At 44.7% G+C, this 21,648-nt stretch overlaps 2 protein-coding genes across 4 annotated transcripts in view; both read left to right on the top strand.

Annotated features, from left to right (window-relative positions):
• The window catches only part of LOC149282463 (uncharacterized), a 164,139-nt gene that overhangs the window by 57,703 nt on the left and 84,788 nt on the right, over window positions 1-21,648 (top strand). The gene's annotated exons all lie outside the window — the stretch shown is intronic.
• On the top strand, window positions 8,747-16,011 carry LOC149282466 (uncharacterized). 3 transcript variants are annotated; one of them, XM_089498222.1, is made up of 4 exons: window positions 8,747-9,048; window positions 10,842-11,008; window positions 11,831-11,951; window positions 15,147-16,011. In XM_089498222.1, the coding sequence occupies exons 2-4, from the start codon at window positions 10,934-10,936 to the stop codon at window positions 15,539-15,541; spliced, it is 591 nt and encodes a 196-aa protein (XP_089354348.1). In that variant the 5' UTR covers window positions 8,747-9,048; window positions 10,842-10,933; the 3' UTR covers window positions 15,542-16,011. The 3 variants fall into 3 exon arrangements, with proteins under 3 accessions (XP_089354348.1, XP_089354349.1, XP_089354350.1); XM_089498223.1 differs by lacking the exon at window positions 8,747-9,048 and adding an exon at window positions 9,137-9,929; XM_089498224.1 differs by lacking the exon at window positions 8,747-9,048 and having other exon boundaries at window positions 10,275-11,008.

Raw genomic sequence — 21,648 nt, 5'->3', positions numbered from 1 at the left:
TAAACAGTGTGTATTCCTGCATGGCATGGGGTTAAACCAGATGGTCCTTGTGATTCCAATTCTATGATTCTATATTTCTAAAGTGGAATCATAGTGCCATGATAATGTAGAATGAAAGGGCCCTAAGTCTTCATATGAATTCAGCTTCCTTACCCACAGAGGCCACATTCTCGTAATTCTCCATCATCACATCCTTGTACATAAGTCTCTGCTTCTTCGTCAATAGTTTCCATTCACCCTCAGTGAAATATACTGCCACATCCGCAAAGGTCACCTGCAATATAAAATAGCCCTCATCAAGGTAATGATTAATAAAAGGGCGGGGGGGGGGGGGCACATGATGCATCTCAAAAATTATTTGATCACCTCAGAATTTAGTCCAGCAAATAAACTTTAAATTCTGTTAGCAAGAAAAAAGTACTGCCTTTGAGATCCAGTTTGTCTCAAATTCTTTCAGTATAATAAACAATATAATTTAGACCATGGCTGGGATATTGAGGATGGATTAGGATACTGACAATCCCGACATGTATAGTACATTTAGCCTCCAAAGTATAGTGCATTTAGCCATTTGTTGCCAAATTTCAGAGGCAAATGTCTTTTTTAAAAAGCAGTTTTGGGGAGCACTGTGGGCTTGAAGGCCATGGGGACACCCCCAATTTATATCCAGAGACATTCTTCCATATCCCCCAACATTTCACAGCTGGGAAGAACAGGACACATGTGGACAAGCAACACCTTACTTAAACTTACTTAAAATTTTATTCGGTCATTGACCAGCAATATAGTACAGAGTGCAATTGCAGCAATACAAAAACAGAATGTAATTGTATTATTTGTACATTGCTACTTGTATAATAAAACGTTAAAAACAGAATTAAGAATAAAAAATAAAAAATGAATGAGTATACATGCAGCTAAAGCAGCGAAGGTTAAGTAACACAATATGTTTCTAGCTCTGATAATTTCCAGATTTTGGCCTGTGTGAGTAACACTTTCTATTAGCCTTCGAGGTTTTATCTCGTCATGAGGGGGCGTATTTTATATACGATGTGGCAAAATTTAGCCACTGTATATACAACACTAGGCGACTGACTGTTCAAGAGATTACAAACAAGTACAGTGTCTGAGCTTCCTGGGAATTTTTCTAAAAGTGGGATGATCAGTTGAGACCGGATATCTTTAAAGAATATGCAATACAGGAAAGTATGTTCAAGGGTTTCAATATCACAGTTATTGCAAGGGCAAAGCCGTGCTTTGAAAGGAGTTTTCTTGTATCTTCCTTCTAGAACCGCTGAAGGGAGGGCGTTAAAGCGGGCTAAAGAGAAAGCTCTTCTAAATTTAGGTAATGTAATTTGGAACAAGTATGAAGCAGGTGTCAGCATAGAAATTGATCTGTTGATTAGAATGCGCCCCGGAAAGGCAGCAGTCTCTATCTGTCCTTCTATATCGAGTAATCTCTGCTTTATGGACAGTTTGGCCTGATCGAGATTTAATTCTAGAATAAACTCTTTTGATAGGCCTATAGATAATAGTTTCTTATTTATGGCCGATTCCCAGTAAGATTTATAGGTATCGGTCAAGATATATTTTGTTAGTCCATCTGAGGTTTTATTTAGTTTGAGCCAATAGAATAAAACATAAATCCACATACTTGTTTCAATTTTACTAACACCAGCCTCTCTTCTCAATACCACGTTGGGAACACAGCTACCAACTTGAAAGATTTTCCTTAAAAAATTTGTTTGCACCCGTTCAAGGGGCATAAGATCGTTATAAGGGCCCAATTGAGCGCCATATAAGAGTTGTGGTCTGGCCTTAGCCTGGAAGAGTTTAATTGCTGCTGGAATAAATTGGGCTCCCTTAGAAAAAAAGTATTGTTGGATTGCATTAGCTGTTTTTTGTGCATTTTTTGAAACATATTCCAAGTGTGCAGTTCTATTACCCGTGGCCTGAAGCACAATTCCCAAATATCTGAATGTCTTAACTTGTTCAATAGTTTCTTTTCCCAGTTTCCAATTTCTTTTTCTGGGTTGCTTGGAGAAGGTAATGATTTTAGTTTTAGAACAATTTATTGTTAATCTTTCTTCACTACAATAAGTGGTTAGCGACCTCAGAGCTCTTCTTAATCCGATGGGAGTCAGAGATAATATGACAACATCATCGGCATAAAGAAGTAGATTTACATGTCTATTTGTTATTTTGGGAGGGTGGAAGGAGATCTTATTCAAGTGGGGAACTAAGGAATTTATATAATAATTGAACAGAATAGGGGCTAGAACACATCCTTGTCTAACTCCGATCTTAACTTGGATTTCTTTGGACATATGGCCTGCTGAACTACATCTCACTTTCAGCCGATTATCCTCATGCAATTTAATAAGCAGGAGAAGAAGCCGTTTGTCGATTGAACTATTCATAAGTTTTTCCCACAATCTAGATCTGGGAACAGTATCAAAGGCAGCTTTAAAGTCTACGAAAGCTGCATGAAGCGAGATGCCCATTTTGGAATATTTTTCTATCAGATGTTGTAACAATAATACATGATCAATCGTTGATCGTCCTGCTCTAAATCCTGCTTGTTCTTCGTTCAAGATGTTCTCTGACTCAAGCCAATCCATTAATTTAGTTTGTAGGTGTTTAGCATACATTTTGCTAATTTGGCTCAGCAAGCTGATTGGTCTAAAATTTGATGGATCACTCCTTTTACCTTTTTTGTATACAGGGATTATTATAGCAAGTCCCCACAGAGGAGGAATCATGGCCGTCCTGTCTATGGCCGTAAAAAGCGTGGAGAGCACTGGCAGCCACCAGTCTAAATCATTTTTTAGTATTTCACTGGTGATAAGGTCCACACCAGGGGCCCTTGAAGGTTTAAGTTGGTTAATTAGAGTTTTAACCTCCGAGTGTGAAACAGGTGGCCATGGCGGTAGGGTGGACACGTTCAATCGGGGATCGCTAAAAGGCTTTGCATGATTCCCATATAATTGAGTGAAATGGTTTTCCCAAGTTTCGGCTGGAATTTGGAATAGAGAGTTACTTATATGTCTTGGGAAGGATGGATTTATCACCTTCCAAAATATGGCAGGGTTGTTTGCACTAGCCGCATTAATTACTTTTTCCCATGAAGCTTGTATGGCAGTTCTTTTTTTAGATCTAATCAGTTGTTTGTATGCTTTCTTTAAGTTCATAAGCTCAGCTACATTATGGTCCAGGGAATTGGCTTTGTATTGTTTAAACTTTTGCTTTAAGAGGGACCAAATTGCCCTACATTCTGAGTCAAACCAATAATGTTGTTCCTTTTGTCCTAGCATATTGATATTATTTTTATTTTTAGGAGCAATTAGCAAAGGTTGAATGTTATTAATTAGATTATTAAAACTAGTTAGTATATCGTCATCTTTTTTACTATTGACAATGTTGTTATGAAGGTTAGTGTTAGCTTCATTGTTAAGAGACTTGGTGAGAGTCTCAGCAATTAATGGGGTCCATTTGACCCGTGTGGGTCCAATTTCAAAAGCCAAATTCTGACTTTGGTTTACTGGCAAAAACAACTGGTCAAAAGAGCCAAGGCTTAACATTAGTGGAAAGTGATCACTTTCCAGACGATTGACTATAGTGAATTTTTGAACGTAAGGGATTAGACCAACAGTGATTCCTATGTAGTCTAATATTGAAGGTCTAGTGCCTGACCAGTGAGTGTATTCAGCTGGATAATCATCATTTGTGGAACCGTTCAGGATCACCAAATTTAATCCTACAAAAGTTCTTAACATACATAAGCCCCTATAGTCACAGCATATGTCCTTGGATTGACGCATCAGTAATGGCGATAGCGGAGTACCTGTAGGTAGATAGCAATTAAATTTAGAGCAAATAACAGTGTCATTGGCCCCTGTTCTTGCATTTAGATCTCCTGCTACAATGATATGCATTGTCAAATCAATAGCCATAATGTCCTTAATGAACTTATTCAATTTTTCCCACACTAATTTTATCTTAGTCTGACCCTGTAAAGGTGGAATATAGACATTAATTAAACATAATAGACTATTTCTAAACTGGAGCAAAATTGCTAGAGCAATTTGTTCTAAAGCAAATAGTTTAATAATTTTTGTTTGTAAGGATGTAGATAGTAAAGTAACTAATCCCCCACAAAGCCTTCCTTTGCCTTTACCAGGAGTTGCATCTAACACTATTGCCTTAAACCCATCTATATACAAATCTTCGGCTACCCAGGTTTCTTGGAATAGAACTACATCATATTGAGTGATGAAAGACATAAAAGATGGATCCTTGCATCTAACTTTCCATCCGGCTATGTTCCAGGAGATGATAGATAGAGAAGGTGGAGACCTTGTTGGTGATTGTCAATCATTGAAATCCAATAAGGATGTGGGAGGATTTTCCTCCTTATAATCATTGGTATTTCTGGCCTCATTCCGTTTGATATTCTTGGCATCTATACTTGATTCTCCTGTATAGGCAATCCCCCTGCCTAGTAAGCTATTGCTTTGTTTGTTCGGGGACAAGGGTAGTGTCATAGGACTAGAGCGTCTCCTTTTTTTGTTCAGGTGTCGAGATGGGATGGGAGATGTTGGTAATGGTACTAGGGGTTGATGTAGCCCCCCTTCCTTGCAACTTGGAGATAGTTGGATTAGAGGTGGTACAGTATTATTGAGTTCCTTGTAAAAATTGTTAGAGGTCATGGACCTAAGAGAGGTCTTAATAGGCTCTGTTTTGGCTGTTTGACAGCTTGATAGTTCCTTAGAGGGGGATGAGATGTCAATTAGTGAACAGGTAGATGGTAGCAGTTCTTGAATAGTTTTAGTGGATCTAGTAACAAATTGGAGTTTCCCTTTAACATTTTCCAGTTTGCATAGTATTTGTTTTTGTTCATCTGGAGCGAGTGTATTAAATAACTGGACAAGTTCATCTTCATCTTCAGGTAGATTATTGAACTGTTGGGTTAACTCGTCTGCAGGTTTGAGGCTCTTGATATTAATATACTTTTTATTTCTAATGATCATTAGCGGTTGAATTTTAGTATTGCACAGTACTCGCGTTGGGGTAATTTCAAATCTTTTTAGCCTCCATCTGTTATTAAAGATAAGATCTGGGATACTTGAATCTTTAAAGCTCAAAGCAATTCTCATTATTCTATTTCTTGTAGGGAGCCAAAAAACATCAGTGATATCACTGGTTAGCAATTTCCTTTTTAAGAGAAGGGAAAGTGACTGGGAGATCATTCTTTTTTTGTGCCATTTCCCAATGTTTTGGTGATTTATTGCTATTTGGAGCACAATCCTGTTTTTAGAGGGAATTAATTTGTCTTTTACAGGAGGCTTTTGTGTTGAATTAATCATAGCATCTTTAGGGCATGGAGGTTCTTGTTTAGGATGGTCACTTGTAGCTAGAGTTTTTTCTTTTTTTGCTATAGATTTGGGCATTTCCATAAGGGTCCTTATCCTATCTATTTTTTGATTGATACTCTCCAACTGCTCAAAAATTGCTATTACCGTTTTTGCTGTTAAAAGGCAGTTCTTAGCAACCAAATCTAAATCAGTCTTTTCGTTATTCAAGGTTTTGAATGTAAAATTCGATTTAAGGTCATTATTGTCCATTGGGATGATATTTTCCTCTTCATCGGAGGAAAGATCAGAGGAGCCTATGCATAAATTGGGTACAAGATTATTTGAGCTCTTTACCACCTCATTAGATTGTAGTAGGTCTTCTATTTTTAGTTGTTTTAGAGTTGAAGCAGCCCTAAGTAGCTCTGAATTATCAGTGGTTTTACAGGAATGTTTCCTTGCACTTTTACATCTCTTATTATTAGCAGGGGCATTACCTTTGGGAGATTTTCTTTTCCTTTTATAGATGTTCTTTGTCACCATTTCAAGTATAGTAGACACGTGGCTAGTCAGATGGTTAACTCAGAATTGATTGAAAACCTTAATACCTTCCTCTCAGCTAGTATGCAAAGAGACTAAGTCTCAATTAGGCCTTCGGGTCTCGGGGTCTTAATTCTCCTCAGTTCGCCGTCGCCAAGGAGCAAGGGATGGTGGGGGCTTTTGGGCCCCAGCTGGTCTCCTCCTCCCTGCTCTCGCTGCTACTGCTGCGCCGCTGCCGAGGAGCAAGGGATGGTGGGGGCTTTTGGGCCCCAGCTGGTCTCCTCCTCCCTGCTCTCGCTGCTACTGCTGCGCCGCTGCCGAGGAGCAAGGGATGGTGGGGGCTTTTGAGGCCCCAGCTGGTCTCCTCCTCCCTGCTCTCGCTGCTACTGCTGCGCCGCTGCCGAGGAGCAAGGGATGGTGGGGGCTTTTGAGGCCCCAGCTGGTCTCCTCCTCCCTGCTCTCGCTGCTACTGCTGCGCCGCTGCCGAGGAGCAAGGGATGGTGGGGGCTTTTGAGGCCCCAGCTGGTCTCCTCCTCCCTGCTCTCGCTGCTACTGCTGCGCCGCTGCCGAGGAGCAAGGGATGGTGGGGGCTTTTGAGGCCCCAGCTGGTCTCCTCCTCCCTGCTCTCGCTGCTACTGCTGCGCCGCTGCCGAGGAGCAAGGGATGGTGGGGGCTTTTGGGCCCCAGCTGATCTCCTCCTCCCTGCTCTCGCTGCTACTGCTGCGCCGCTGCCGAGGAGCAAGGGATGGTGGGGGCTTTTGAGGCCCCAGCTGGTCTCCTCCTCCCTGCTCTCGCTGCTACTGCTGCGCCGCTGCCGAGGAGCAAGGGATGGTGGGGGCTTTTGAGGCCCCAGCTGGTCTCCTCCTCCCTGCTCTCGCTGCTACTGCTGCGCCGCTGCCGAGGAGCAAGGGATGGTGGGGGCTTTTGAGGCCCCAGCTGGTCTCCTCCTCCCTGCTCTCGCTGCTACTGCTGCGCCGCTGCCGAGGAGCAAGGGATGGTGGGGGCTTTTGGGCCCCAGCTGGTCTCCTCCTCCCTGCTCTCGCTGCTACTGCTGCGCCGCTGCCGAGGAGCAAGGGATGGTGGGGGCTTTTGAGGCCCCAGCTGGTCTCCTCCTCCCTGCTCTCGCTGCTACTGCTGCGCCGCAGCCCCTCCTTCCTCTCTTCCCTTCAGTCTCTCTCTCTCCCCTGAAGGCCTCAAACTGTCAACTGCCAAGCACTGAGGCAGAGGCAGCCATTTTGTGTTCTGGTGGCCATTTTGTGTTTCATTGACCATTTTGTGTTCTGGTGGCCAACCTTCTCTGAGGCCTCAGTGGAACAGAGGCTTCTCTTTCTCTCCTGAGGCTCCAGAGTCAGAAGGAGGCCAGGCTCCTTGGGCCAAAAGGAAGGAAGTGTGTCTCTTTGTGTGTCTTTTGTGTCTCTTTTCTGAGAGGGTTTTCTTACACAGCTCTTCTCCTTCTGGGGAACATGGGTTTTAAAAGGGATCAGAAATGGGAGGATAGTTTTAATACAAGCCTTATTCTTCTTCTTCAGAAACATCGGGCTTTGGCTCCTAAGAGGAGGCTAGTACCCCAAAAAAGGCGTAAAGTGGCTCCTTTGGGAGGTTTTAAAAGTCTCCTCAGTTTCCTTATTAATAGTTTTTCAGGCAAGAAGGAAGGAGACAGACTGGAATAACTCATATTACCAAGAATGAAACAAACAAACATACAATCAAAGAACAACAATAAGAATAAGGATTAGACAGAAAAAAAAACTCCTTATTTTTTAAAAAAGCAAAATCATTTTTAACAGGATAAAAATTCGACTTGGGTGCTTCTATCCTTTTACAACCAACTCAGGCTTTATCTGCATTATAGAAATAATCTGGATCGAAACCTTTTTAACTCTCCTGGTTCTGTCCTATGGAATCCTGGGATTTGTAGTTTGTTGTGGCATGAGAGCTCTCTGGCAGAGAAGGCTAAGTGTCCGAAAGGTAAAATCCCAGGATTCCATAGCACTGAGTGGTTAAAGCAGTGTCAAAGTGCCTTATTTCAATAGTGCGGATGCAGCCTTCTTGGGAAAGGGGCAGATGCTGGGGAAAAGAGGAGGAATGCAGAAGGAAAGGAGGACGGATGGAAGGAGGGCCACCTGCAGCTGGACTGGCCTCCCTGAGCGGTCAAGACCTGAGCTGGGTTGCGGACGATGAGCACTGTTAATATTAATAGTAATATCTTTCACTATTGATTGTAATTAAGGAGGGGATCAGGTTCCTCCTTTCAATAGCATCAGGAAAATGTTTAGGTGTTGTTAAGGTTTGGAAGTCCTATTTGGGGACTTTTTGTGTTCTCACAGCCATCGGGTGCCATCAGGAATACTTTTCTTTAGGATCAGAAATCCTGTTTGGGGTCCCTTCCGACTTTAGGGCCCTTTCATCCCCCATTTTGTGTTCTCTCAAGGCCTCAAACTGCCAACTGCCAAACACTGAGAATCAAGAGGCCATTTTGTGTTCTGGAAGCCATTTTGTGCTGCTTGTGACTGTGGGGAATAATGTTCCAGAACCTTCTCTGAGGCCTCAGTTGAACAGAGGCTTCTCTTTCTCTCCTGAGGCTCCAGAGTCAGAAGGAGGCCAGGCTGCTTGGGCCAAAAGGAAGGCAGTGTGTCCCTTTGTGCCTTGGGCCCTCCATTTTGGGGCAAAGGAAGGAAGGAAGGAAGGAAGGAAGGAAGGAAGGAAGGAAGGAAGGGAGGGGTCTGTGGGGGGGTCTGAGGAAGGGGAGGCAGGAGACTCAGGGCCAGTGGGGAGGCTGGGCTTTGGAAGCAGGGAGAGAGAGGTGGGGAAAGAGACCTTCCCTTTGGGCCCTAGCTGGGGAGGGTCCCACCCGTCCTTGCCTCCCCCTTTGGGAAAGGCAACCCCCTCAGCCCCCTGGACTCACTCCTGCCACTCATTTCTAGGGCTGGGACTCAGAGGAGTTTCCTAGGCATTGTCACCTTCTGTCCTCCATGGCCATTGGCACTGACCTTTCCCCATTGCCTTCCCTCCCTCAGCCCTGTGGACCTCCTCCGCATTCAGAACAACCCTTCTCTACCGCTGAGGAGACGGCCTCTGACCCAGGGAAGCTCCAGCCATAAAGGACTGCAGAAGAGACCTTTCTGGGGCTGCAGGAATCAGGTTCTTTATACTGAAGGTAGGCCTTTATTCCTGGAGCTGGAAGAGGATCTTTGTTTAAATGTTTCAGTCCAGGATTATGTGGAAAGGTTGCAGCTGAGAGAGTGAGTCCATGCTTTGTAGGCATGAAGCCCCCAATTCCATCTCTAGCACCATTGTCTTCCCAGAAGGTGGAAGTGAGATTTCCAGACCTCAGACACAGTTCGCCAGTGAGCCCTTTTTATGGGGACTGTGTGTGTACATGTTGTTTACTAGAGCTTTGTGAGATATTAGTTTCACTGGGTTTACATACATCTTCACTTCCCTCAAATGAACATAATCTAGGGTGCAATGTTCAGTCATAAGCCTATACATTTATTCATTTTTGTTATATCAAATGCAACACATTCAGCAGTGTGCATCTTTTTCAAAAATATATAAGGAAAAGTGAAGAAATTGTGGATTTTACAATAGATCCATTCAGAAACAATGCAGACAAATGTACATGCCTAAATTTCTATGTGGCTTTAGCAAGCAGAGGGAGGAGATGCACACCTCATGCTCCTGCCATGACTGACATAGACAAACACAGCAGTTAAGCTTAGAGAAATAGTCTCATTTGAAAAAATGAAATAATTATTTTGACCAGTGTCTAAATGGGAAGGGGGCCATGATGATGGGAGGGCATGGATCAGATCTGTAAGGTAATTCATGTCTCATTCAGCCCAAGAGCTAGAGCTTCTCCACCTGGGACATAAAGCAGGTCCTCCTCCTCCTCCTCTCTGTGAAAGAGAAGTCAGATTCTCATCAGTCATGACGACAGAGCATGAAAAATTTGTATTCCTGAATTCAAAATCTGAGGAGTCCTGAATCCTGTTGGTTAACCGTCGAGAGTAGACCCATTAAACCCATAAGTGACTGGTGAGTCAACATATAAATAAATCAAACTGATTCAGTGATTCTACTCTGATCAGGACTAGGCATAGGATACAGGCTAGGATTTAGGTCTGCATATGGCTGGAACAGGATATTCCCAGGTCAAGATGAACAGGTAACAGTGTGGAAAATGGGCATTCTCCACATGGGCAGAGACACTCTCAGAATTGTGACTTCTCTGCATGCAGAAGTCTGCCATGGGAATTGGGTGCTCCCTTTCCATCAGCTCAATCCTCTGGTGCCCCCTGATCCTGGGAGAAGGGCTGGATCCCATGGAAGGGGAATAACCTGAGAAGATAGAGCTCCTTTCCTGCCCTTCCTGACGAGGGGCCTCCCTGGGGAAGGGACAGTTGTAGACCCATTCCACCCAGAGCAACACTGGAGCATAGAGAGTTCTGCTGGTTTGGCCATTGGGAGAATAAGGAACCACCAGGCCAGACAGCCTGACCCAGCAGAACCCTCTATGCTCCAGTGTTGTTCTGGGTGGAATCAGGCTACTGGATGTGTGGTATTAAGGAAGCATCCGACTGTGTTTCTGTAGTCAGAAGCAAAATGAAGACATGTTCCTCTGAGGGCCACTGTGGACCTCTGCAGGTTTCAGCAGATAATGCACTCATTTCACATCTAGATATGAGGAAATAGTCAGGACTTTTTCCAGTTCCCATCCCCTGATCCCCAGCTACTCTCACAAGGCATGGAGTACCTGTTGTGTAGGGGAGCTGCAGTGAGTCTTCTAGGTCCAGGGGGCTTTGGTTGGTGCAGAGGGAGAAAGGAGATGCCTCGGCCCAAAGGAGTCATTCGTTACCTGCCTATGTCACCAGCAGGATGCTGATCTCTGACTTTGAGTGCTGCAGGGTTTCTTGCTAAACCAAGCCTTACCCTGGTCTCTTTTCTCAGGAACTTCATCTCGACCCTCTTGACACAGTGTTGGGACATCGTTTGCTGGAAGTGACCCAAGTACAAGGCCACCAGGATCCCCTGCCCACCTAATGGCCAACACAAAGGACAAGCAGAGGGAGTTGGGCTCCAACAGAAAGAGGCTACCGAGGTACAAAAACTCTTTGGTAAGTTGCCATCCTGACTATTAGTTCCATATGTGTCATTGCTGGACCGGCTCATGAAAGCAAGCGGAGAACATCCTGTCCCAGTGTGGCAGAGAGAGTCCTGGTTAATCCTCTGTCACCTCATTTTTTCAGGGGCTTAGAAAATGTCCTATTTCACTCTCCTCCTACCATTTCCCCCTTTCTCCTCAGGTCAGCTCAGTTGCTGCAAAGTACATTCCAGGTTCAGAAGAGTCTGCAGCCCATCAACGCAAAAGAGGGGAGAGGGGAGGAGAAAAGTGGGCAGGGTCTTGCCATTGCCAGGAGTCTCCACCAAAAGCAAAATGCTGTAACCTTCCTCACTTGAGTGATATTTATCATTAATAATTTTAGCCATATTGATCCCCTTCTGGTGTTGCTTGTCGACATGTGTCTTGCTTTCCCAATCTGTGAAATGCTGGGGGATATGGAAGAATATCTCTGGACCTAAATTGAGGGTGGGCCCAGTGGCCCTCAAGCCCAGAGTACTCCCCAGAACTTATTTTTAAAAATGAAATTAGGTGAGATGTGGCTAAATGTACTATAATTTATTGGTTATTAAATGTACTATACATGTTGGGATAGTCAGTACCCTAATCAATCAATAATATCCCAGAAATGGCCTAAATTATATTCTTTATTATGTTGTATATTATATTGAAAAAATTTGAGACAAACTGGATCTCAAAGGCTGTAGCTTTTTGCTTTCTTGCAGAATTTAAAGTTTATTTCCTGGACTGAATTCTGAATTGTTGAAACAATATTTGTGATGCACCATGTCTGGATAAGGGCTAATTTCTGTTGCAGGTGACCTTTGCAGATGTGGCGATATATTTCACTGAAGAGGAATGGAAACTGTTGACGAAAAAGCAGAAACGTATGTACAGTTCTGTGATGATGGAGAGTTATGAGAATGTGGCCTCTGTGGGTAAGGAACCTGAATCCATTCCCTTCCTGTGAAGACTGAGGGCCCTTTCATAATTCACTGTCAGAGCGCTATGATTCCACTTGAGAATGATAGAATCAAAGAGTTCAAATAGACCACAAGGACCATCCGGTTCAATCTTCTGCCATGCAGGAATAGACATTCAAAGCACCCCCGAGAGATGGCTATCCAGCCTCTGTTTAAAGACCTCCAAAGAAAGAGACTCCACCAAACTCTGAGGGAGTATATTCCACTGTTGAAGAGCTCTTACTCTCAGGAAGTTCCTCCTAAAATTTAAGTGGAATCTCTTGTCCCTGTGGCTTGCATCCATTGTTCCATGTCCTTTTCTCTGGAGTAGCAGAAAGCAAGCCTGCTCCATCCAGAATATCACATCTCTTCAAATATTTGAACAGGGCTATCATATCCACTCTTAACCTTCTCTTCTCCAAGCTAAACATATCCAGCTCCCTAAGTCGTTCCTCAGAGAGCATGGTTTCCAGACCGTTCACCATTTTGGTTTCCTTCTTCTGGACATGCTCCAGCTTCTCAACATCTGTTTGAATTGTGGTGCCCAGAACTGGACACAGGATTATTGCAAGTGAGCCCTGACCAAAACAGAATAGAGTGGCACTATTACTTCCCCAGATCTTGACACTATACTCCTATTGATACAGCCTAGGATCAAATTGGCCTTTTTAGCTGCTGCATCACACTGTTGACACATGTTCAACTTGTGCTCGGCTACCATTCCTAGTTCCTTTTCACACGTAATTTAATTGCCTTAACAACCTCCTGTGGAATAGTGGAATTTCTAGTTTATTGTTCTCCACTTTGTAATGTTTCTAATTATTGAATCCTAAACTGCGAGTTCTGGAATTTTGTGGGAAGGAGCCATGGAGATTAATGCTTTTTGCCCTTAAATGGTCCTCAGCCCATTCCTGAGCATGTTTCCTGGCTTTTGTGGCCCCTCTTCCAGCCTTTTGAGGCTCTGGAGAGGCTTTCTGGGGAACAGGCATCCTTTGGCCCTGCAATGGCTCAGAGAGGGCCCAACAGTGGCAAAATGGCCTCCACTTTCCCAAAGGGATGCTGTGGGATATTGAGGGGCAAAACATTATTCCATATTTTTAGGTGACACAATGTGGGGTTGCCTCTGAGATCCCCTGGGAGCCAATGTAATCCCCACCCCCAATAGTAATCCATCCCAGTCTTGGAGATGCCTTAAAGCTGTTTTAAGGCGCCTCTCTGGCATCTGACCCTCACCAAAATTGGAATCCAGGTCCCAGCCCCCTTGTTCTCCCTTTCCTAATACATTATTTGTATATTGATTATCCTGCCTTTCTCAAGAAATGGGCTTCAAGGTGTCCCTTTTATGCATCACACACACTATGTGGGTGTGTTTCTGTCTGTGATAGAGAGATGGAGGGAATGTGAAAAACAGAAAAGCGGGAAAGAGATGCTCAAGGTGAAATGCTGAAGCAGTGCAGATGGCAAGAGGGAAGGTTGGAGAGCGGATGAAGAAAAGGAAGGAGATCAGGCCCTTGGGAGCCAGGAGGGGAAGGCAGGAGCAAAGCCAGGATCTCCTAGCTCTGTGCGGAGAGGAAGGACCTCTGGGAAGAACCAGGAGAGGGGCCTTGGGGATTGCGAGGCAGGTACCAACTTCACAGATTTTAAGAACTGGTTTGAGTGAACTGTGAGAACATGGCTCAGGCCTTGTTTTCAGACATATTAAGGAGCTCCATATTGCAGTTATCAGCAATGTCTATGAAGAGAGGAAAGTTGACATAAAAATTCATTTTTCGCTAATGTTTCTTTTCCTACTTAAGCTTCCTTAGCTCCATGGTTGATTCAAGAAGTCCTTTGTTACCCAAACTGCTCGAGTCTAGGGAGGATACCTGCAAGTGCTATGCTTTTAGAGGAATTAGCTGAATAGAACGAAATAGTTTTACTGGGGCAATAGTGACCTCTGGACTCAGCCAAGCTATAGCAGGTCCTGAATCAAACAAATATTCAGAGGGATTTGAAGTAGGTTTTTGTGTTTTATTTAGGGGGAAAGCAAAACACACAGACACATACAAATAAGTGTTCATACACACACGCAAGAACTAGGTAACAAAGATGGGTGTGGTGAATAGATGTAAGGCTTTGTTAATGGTGATACGTTATCTATCCAGATCTTTCTTCCAATTGCTGAGGATTTGGAGTGGGAAGAGGTCAGTAGTTCCCGGGACAATTGGGGTTGGTGAGTGCATGGAGGTGCTTAGCCAAGAAAACAAACAGTGTCTGTCTGTAACTGGACTGACACTGAAGAACAGCAAGTCTGGGCTGATATTTATTAGTGAAATTGGTGCTTGGGGGCAGAAACCAAGGGTTCAGAAAGGTTTATATCACTTTAGAATATTTCCTGTGTGGGGGAAGAATGGTTTGAAACCGAATTGAATTCAGTGGGTGTTTGATGCAAATGCCTGAGACAAAAGGGATTAGCACACTGAATCTCAGGTCCTTGTTGGCTCTGAATTTTGATTGCGTTTACAAGCCAATGTACATTGCAATCTGAGGTGATGCACCCAGATGCAGCTCAAAAATAACATAGCAGAGTACAGAAGCAAGTATCTAGATATAGGCGTTGGCAATGACTGAACACTTTTCACACTAAATATAAGGCACAAACACAGTTGATTTCCTCGAAATCCTTGGAGGTTCTCTCTCTTGAGTTGCAAAACAATACAAATATTTGCAAGCTCTCCTCTCCGACTTCCATCAACTTCACTGTCTCCTGAACACACAACTCCAATCCAATCCACATGTGAGCTGCATACTGTATTGGTTGGGAGTCATCTCCCGGTGCCAAATAAGCATGAAATGACCTCAGCAGTTAGCTACCATCATGCCTTGGGCTCTGACTCAGGACTCTATGGCAGTCTCACAGGATATGATGCCAGCTGTCAATCAAAGTATTTTTGCACATATTTAATTGAATTTTTTTAACAGTCCTTTGACTATCTTCTTCTACTGATTCCCTCAAGGCAGTCCCCATTCTTTCCTAGCTCCTATGAGTAAAGATGCAACTGTTCAATGGATTTAGGGGCATAAGCAGCAGGGTCATGCTTGGGTTATTCACAGCAACTTTATTAAATGGGGCAACACCCTCCTCTCTTAGCTCTGATTTTCAGTCTTGTCTGTCATTGTCCTTCTTTACAGAAAAACATTTGATTCATGAGAGAGTCCACAGAAGAAAGAAGTCACACAAATGCCAGCATTGTAGGAAACGTTTTGCTTACAAATCAATCCTTGTCATGCATCAGAGAGTCCACACCAGAGAGAAGCCATACAAATGCCAGCATTGTGGGAAATGTTTTTCTCGGAAGTCACACCTAGTGATACATCAGAGAGTCCACACAGGAGAAAAGCCATACAAATGCCAGCTTTGTGGGAAATGTTTTTCTTCAAAGTCAGACCTAGTGAAACATCAGAGAATCCACACAGGAGAGAAGCCATACAAATGCCAGCATTGTGGGAAAGGTTTTTCTGACAAGTCAGCCCAAGTGAAACATGAGAGAGGCCACACAGGGGAGAAGCTACAGAAATCCCAGTAATGAACTAACATTAGATTTGTCAAGAAGGAGTATAAAGAATATATTTTTAATCCTGTCGTAATAAGAAAAGGCCCTTATTACTTTGTTCGCTTTGTCTGTTCATATATCTGTTTATGTTTTAAAGTCATATTTGTTTAGTTTAGATTTTAATTGCTAATATTATAGGTAATTGCTTTGGGTTGTATATTTGTCGTGGATTGTGGATTGTGGTATAGGTTAGGTAGATGAGGGGTGGGATTTGTTGCAGCTGGATAGAATAGTTACGGGAATGATATCTTTTGCAAAGTGTGAGATGTTGTCTGAAGAAAATTTTGGGGTATTAACCGAAAGGGCAAGTTTCTGGGAATGGCCAAGGGGGCCTTGTTACCTGTGGGGCATAGACTGTGGGAATTGGGGGTGAGGCTAGGTTTGGAAGAGGGTGATGTTGAACGTTTGGGGTTTTAATGTATTGTTTGGATTGTAGTGGGCAGTTCTGGCTTAAACACTGGATTTCTGTGTGTTCTCAATAAAGTTCTTTGCTATTTCAACACACTGGACTCTTTGATGCACAGAAGTTCTGAATTTGCCCAAAACTGACCCTTTCTTCTCTCCTCAGTCCTCAGTTCCATTCCCAGCCATAAGAACAGAAGGGGCACACACACACATACGTGCACAGAAACACACAAACATACAGGATACACAGAGAGAGCTATATTTCAAAACTAGAGCCTTCCTTTCCTGGCTTTCCCTCCTAAGTCCAGCTCTGCACCTTGGACTCCATTGCGATCTCCTCAAAGGAAGAAATGAGGGAAGGAAGCGGAGGCTGCTGAACCCCTGGCGCATACCTTCCTTTCCCGCAAAAGTCGCCAGCAGAATAAGCAGCAGCTAGGCCCTGGCAATCCCTGCGAATGCTGAGGAGGGGCCTTTGGGGGCATCTATGTATGCACAGTCTCAGCCCCTGAAGCCATGGCTGCCCTCACAGTCTGTTCTTAGGGAGGGAGGGAAGTGGGGAGAGCCCTTGTTCATTCAGAGGAATGGTTTTCTGGGGGGCCCTTGGGGGGTTATAAGAAGGAAGAAAACCCCTCTTCTCCTCCCAAAGAAAGGCAGGGGGCCTGCCAGGTCTCCTCTCCCTCTTTCATTCCCTGCCCCCTACTAGGAGGAGTCCTTGGGTCCCAGGTACTTGGATGGTTATTATGATAATAGACGCCGTGGGGACCGTTGGAGAGAGGCATGGCCATGAAGGGGAGGGGGATCCAAAGGTAAAAAGGGCTTTGAGGAGCCGCCTCCTTCCTGGAAAGTGGGGCAGAGGAGAGACTCTCCCTTCTGATGCCTCATTTGGGGAAGAGGTTTGTGCCAAATAGAAAGCATCACACAGTATGCAATCGTTATGCAATATCGTTATCGTTAATAGCAACGTTTTTTGAGGGGGAGAGAGAAGTTTTCTCTGGAGTCCTGGGGGAGGGGGCTCTGGGGGGGTAGAAAAGAGCCAAAATCTAGGCCAAAGCCAAGAGGAGGGAGAAGGAGGGACCTCAAAGCTCTGGCAATCCCCTGGCAACCTGGGAACGGCTTAGAGGCTCACAGGATCTGGATTGGGCACCCCCCTCAAATACTTACCTTTTCCTTCACAACAACCCTGCAGAGGAGGACCAACAGAGAGACCCACAGCCCCAGAAACATACACATACCTGTTCTGGGAGCATACTGAAAGGGCCTTGGACCCTTTTGAAGGGATGTAATAATAGTAATAATAATAATAATAATAATAATAATAATTTAAACTCCACCTTTTCTCAAAGGAATGAATATAGATTACAGTAATAAAATAACATACAATTTAAGAAATACAACAGAGTGCGTTACAGAAGTCGAGCCGAGAGGTGACCAGCGCATGTACTACTGTTTCAAGGTCTCCCTGCTCCAGGAAGGAGTGCAGTTGGCGTATCAGCCGAAGCTGATAACAAGTGCTCCTGACCTTTGCATCCACTTTAGCCATCAGATGAAGTGATGAATCCAGGAGTTTTCCCAAACTGCAGACAGAGTCTTTCAGGGGAAATGTGACGCCATCCAGAACTGGCTGACGTAACTTCATTCCTGGATTAGGGGTCCTTCTTACAGTTGTAGTTGTAGTTATAGTAGTAATGGGTTATAGAAAGCACGTAATGGAAAATTATAGAAGGACAGGTGGAGTGGCTTTTAGATGAAGGAGGGCATTTGGAAAGGGGCTGGGATTGCAGCTGGAGACTGGTTATCAAGGAGGAGTGAAGCTGGCTTGGGAACACCGCTCTTCAAGGTGAGGCTGTCTGGGAGAAGGGAAGGGAAGTAGAGACAACCTTGGTATCTATGCAACCTCCGCTTGTCTTACTTTAGCTTGGGAATTGGGGGCTGGCTTAGGGAGGGGTTGAGCAAGGTCCTTTGGACTTCATACTTTGCAAAAAAGGTGTTAATGGATGTTTCTGCCTGGATTCATCAATAAAGCTTCTTTCGTTTCAAATGAGTTTGATTTTTTGAGCACAGGACTGACTGTAGATCTCACATTGCAACTTCAGGCTGATGCCCCTTGCCTGAGAGATTGAGATTGGAGCATGTGACCTCAGTCTCATGCTCCTTACCTGAAGCATTGAGACAGGACTATTGTGATCTTACCCTGAGGTTCCTTGCCTGAAAGACTGAGATGGGACTATTATGACTTCAGGCTCGTGCTCTTTAACTGGAGGATTGATGCTGGTCCATTATGACCTCAGGTTGATGCTCAATGCCCGAAAGATCGAGACTGGTGCAGTGTGACTTCACGCTGTTGCTCCTTTCCTGATGGATTGAGAAAGGACTATTGTGAATTCAGGCTGATGCTTCTTTCCTGAAAGACTGGGAATGGCTCATTGTGACTTCAGGCTGTTTCTTGTTGCCTTAGAGATTGAGAGGGGCCCATTGTGACTTCAGGTTGGTCCTCCTTACCTGAACGAATGAGACTGGCCCATTGTGATCTCAGACTGATGCTCCTTATCTGAAGGATTGACACTAACTCATTGTGACTTCAGGCTGACGTTTCTTCCCTGAAGGATTAAGATGGGCTTATTGACTTCAGACAGGTGTTCCTTACCTGAAGGATTGAGCCTGGCCCATAGCGACCTCAGGGTTATGATCCTTGCCTGAAGGATTGAGTCTCCCTCAAGGCTGATGTTCCTTACCTGAAGCATTGAGACTGCCCCATTGTGATCTCAGCCTGAGGCACCTTTCCTGAAAGATTGTGACGGGACTATTATGAGTTCAGACAGATGCCCCTTGCCTGAAGGATTGAGACTGGCCCATTGTGATCCTTACCAGAAGCATTGAGATTGTCACATTGTGATCTCAGAATCATAGAATCATAGTTTAAGGAGAGATCTGAAACAGGACATGGAGGTTTTCCAGAACAATGACAACTCTAGGAAATTATGTTGGGGGAAAAACTAGTCATGTAATCCAGATTATACAAAAAGCTATTGGAGTATCACTTAGAAGGAGCAATGATAAAGGAGAACATGATAAAGTGGGCTAAGGACTGTAGAAAGCCTTTGGGATTAAGACCATGGGAAATATCTTGGGGGAAAAGATTACAATATTCTGCCAGTCAAGATATAAATAATATATAGATGACATCTCTCCCATGATAAATGTGCAAAAGTCCCTGAATCTCCACAGAATAGAGACAGACACAGAAATCACACTGAAAGCATTCTGAAATGCCAGTTTCCCTGTGAAAGTCAAGAAACTGACAACAGTGCTCAAAGCCATGGGTTCAATGCTCTTTTAGGGGAACAGAAGAAATCCTCCTGAGGACACTCTGAGGGCTGCCATTGGCTGGAATCCCAGTCCCTCCCACCATCCCTGGCCCTGATTGGCTGGAAGCTCAGTCCCTCTCACCATCCCTGGCCCTGATTGGCTGGAAGCTCAGTCCCTCTCACCATCCCTGGCCCTGATTGGCTGGAAGCTCAGTCCCTCTCACCATCCCTGGCCCTGATTGGCTGGAAGCTCAGTCCCTCTCACCATCCCTGGCCCTGATTGGCTGGAAGCTCAGTCCCTCTCACCATCCCTGGCCCTGATTGGCTGGAATCCCAGTCTTTCCCACCATCCCTGGCCCTGATTGGCTGGAATTCCAGTCCCTCCCACCATCCCTGGCCCTGATTGGCTGGAAGCTCAGTCCCTCTCACCATCCCTGGCCCTGATTGGCTGGAAGCTCAGTCCCTCTCACCATCCCTGGCCCTGATTGGCTGGAATCCCAGTCCTTCCCACCATCCCTGGCCCTGATTGGCTGGAATCCCAGTCCCTCTCACCATCCCTGGCCCTGATTGGCTGGAAGCTCAGTCCCTCTCACCATCCCTGGCCCTGATTGGCTGGAATTCCAGTCCCTCCCACCATCCCTGGCCCTGATTGGCTGGAATCCCAGTCCCTCTCACCATCCCTGGCCCTGATTGGCTGGAAGCTCAGTCCCTCTCACCATCCCTGGCCCTGATTGGCTGGAATCCCAGTCCTTCCCACCATCCCTGGCCCTGATTGGCTGGAATTCCAGTCCCTCCCACCATCCCTGGCCCTGATTGGCTGGAATTCCAGTCCTTCCCTCCATCCCTGGCCGTTTTCTGTTCTGGCAGCCATTTTGTGTTCTGATGGCCATTTTGTGTTGTGATGGCCATTTTGTGTTCTGGCAGCCATTTTGTATTCTAGCAGCCATTTTGTGTTCCGGTGGCCATTTTGTGCTTGTTGTGACTGTGGGGAATAATGTTCCGGAACCTTCTCTGAGTCTCGCTTGAACAGAGGCCTCTCTTTCTCTCCTGAGGCTCCAGAGTCAGAAGGAGGCCAGGCTTCTTGGGCCAAAAGGAAGGAAGTGTGCCTCTTTGTGTGTCTTTTGTGTCTCTTTTCTGAGAGGGTTTCCTTATTACACAGCTCTGCTCCTTCTGGAGAACATGGGTTTTAAAAGAGATCAGAAATGGGAGGATACTTTTAATATAAGCCTTATTAGTATTCTTCACAAACATTGGGCTTTGGCTTCTAAGAGGAGGCTAGTCCCCCAAAAAAGGCCAAAAGTGGCTCCTTTGGGAGGTTTTAGGAAGGAGACAGACCAGAATAACTCATATTACCAAGAATGAAACAAACAAAGATACAAACAAACAAGAACAACAAAAATAAGGATTAGAGACTAAAACAAAGTGCTTATTTTTTTAAAAGGAAAGCCATTATTAGGAGGCCTGAAAGAAAAAGAGCCCTCTTTCCGATCACCATCTTCAGGGGGAGAGAGTCAGGCCAGCGACAACAAGCCTCAACTGATGTCTTTGACTGCTTTGTGCATGGTTTTTGAGGAATTTTGTTGAACTGTATGAGACTGCTGTTGATGTATTATATTGCTTTGTGCTATAGCATGTGACATGTAGCTTGTATGTTGTGAACTGCTTTGATCTGAAGGAAAAGCGGTATACAAATAAAAAATATTATTAATATTATTATTGTTGCTATTAAAAACAAGACATGTCCGCTTCCAACCTTTTACAACTGTCTTAGGCTGTATCTGCATTGCAAAAATAATCCGCTTTGAAAACGCTTTAACTCTCCTGGATCCATCCTATGAAATCCTGGGATTTGTAGTTTCTTGTGGCATGAGAGCTCTCTGGCAGAGAAGGCTAAGTGTCCCAAAGGGAAAACCCCCGGATTCCATAGCAGTGAGTGGCTAAAGCAGTGTCAAAGTGCCTTATTTCTGCAGTGTGGATGCAGCCTTCTTGGGAAAGGGACTGATGATGGGGAAAAGCACTGGGGACTCTGGAGGTTATTTATTTATTTTGCTGTTCTTTGTCTTTGAGTGCTGCAGGGTTTATTGCTAAGCCATCCTAACCCTGGTCCCTTTTCTCAGGAACCTCATCTCAGCCTCCTTGTACACGGCTTTGGGACCTCTCTTGCTGAAAGTGACCCAAGTGCAGAGGCCAAGCGGAGGGAGTTGGGCTCCAGCAGAAAGAGGATGCCAAGGTACCACAAAACTTTGGTGAGTCCCTATCCTTTTAGCTTCGTCTGTGTCACTTCTGGGTCAATGTATGAATGGAAGCAAAGAAAATACTGTCCACGTTTGGCAGAAACACTCCTGGTTAGTCCTCTGTCACCGCACTTTT

Source organism: Sceloporus occidentalis, unplaced genomic scaffold (genome assembly GCF_023333645.1).
Source record: "Sceloporus occidentalis isolate IW3139 unplaced genomic scaffold, rSceOcc1.0.p SCAF_114, whole genome shotgun sequence".
NCBI classification, from domain to species: Eukaryota; Metazoa; Chordata; class Lepidosauria; order Squamata; family Phrynosomatidae; genus Sceloporus; species Sceloporus occidentalis.
This window is presented reverse-complemented; position numbering and strand designations above follow the sequence as displayed.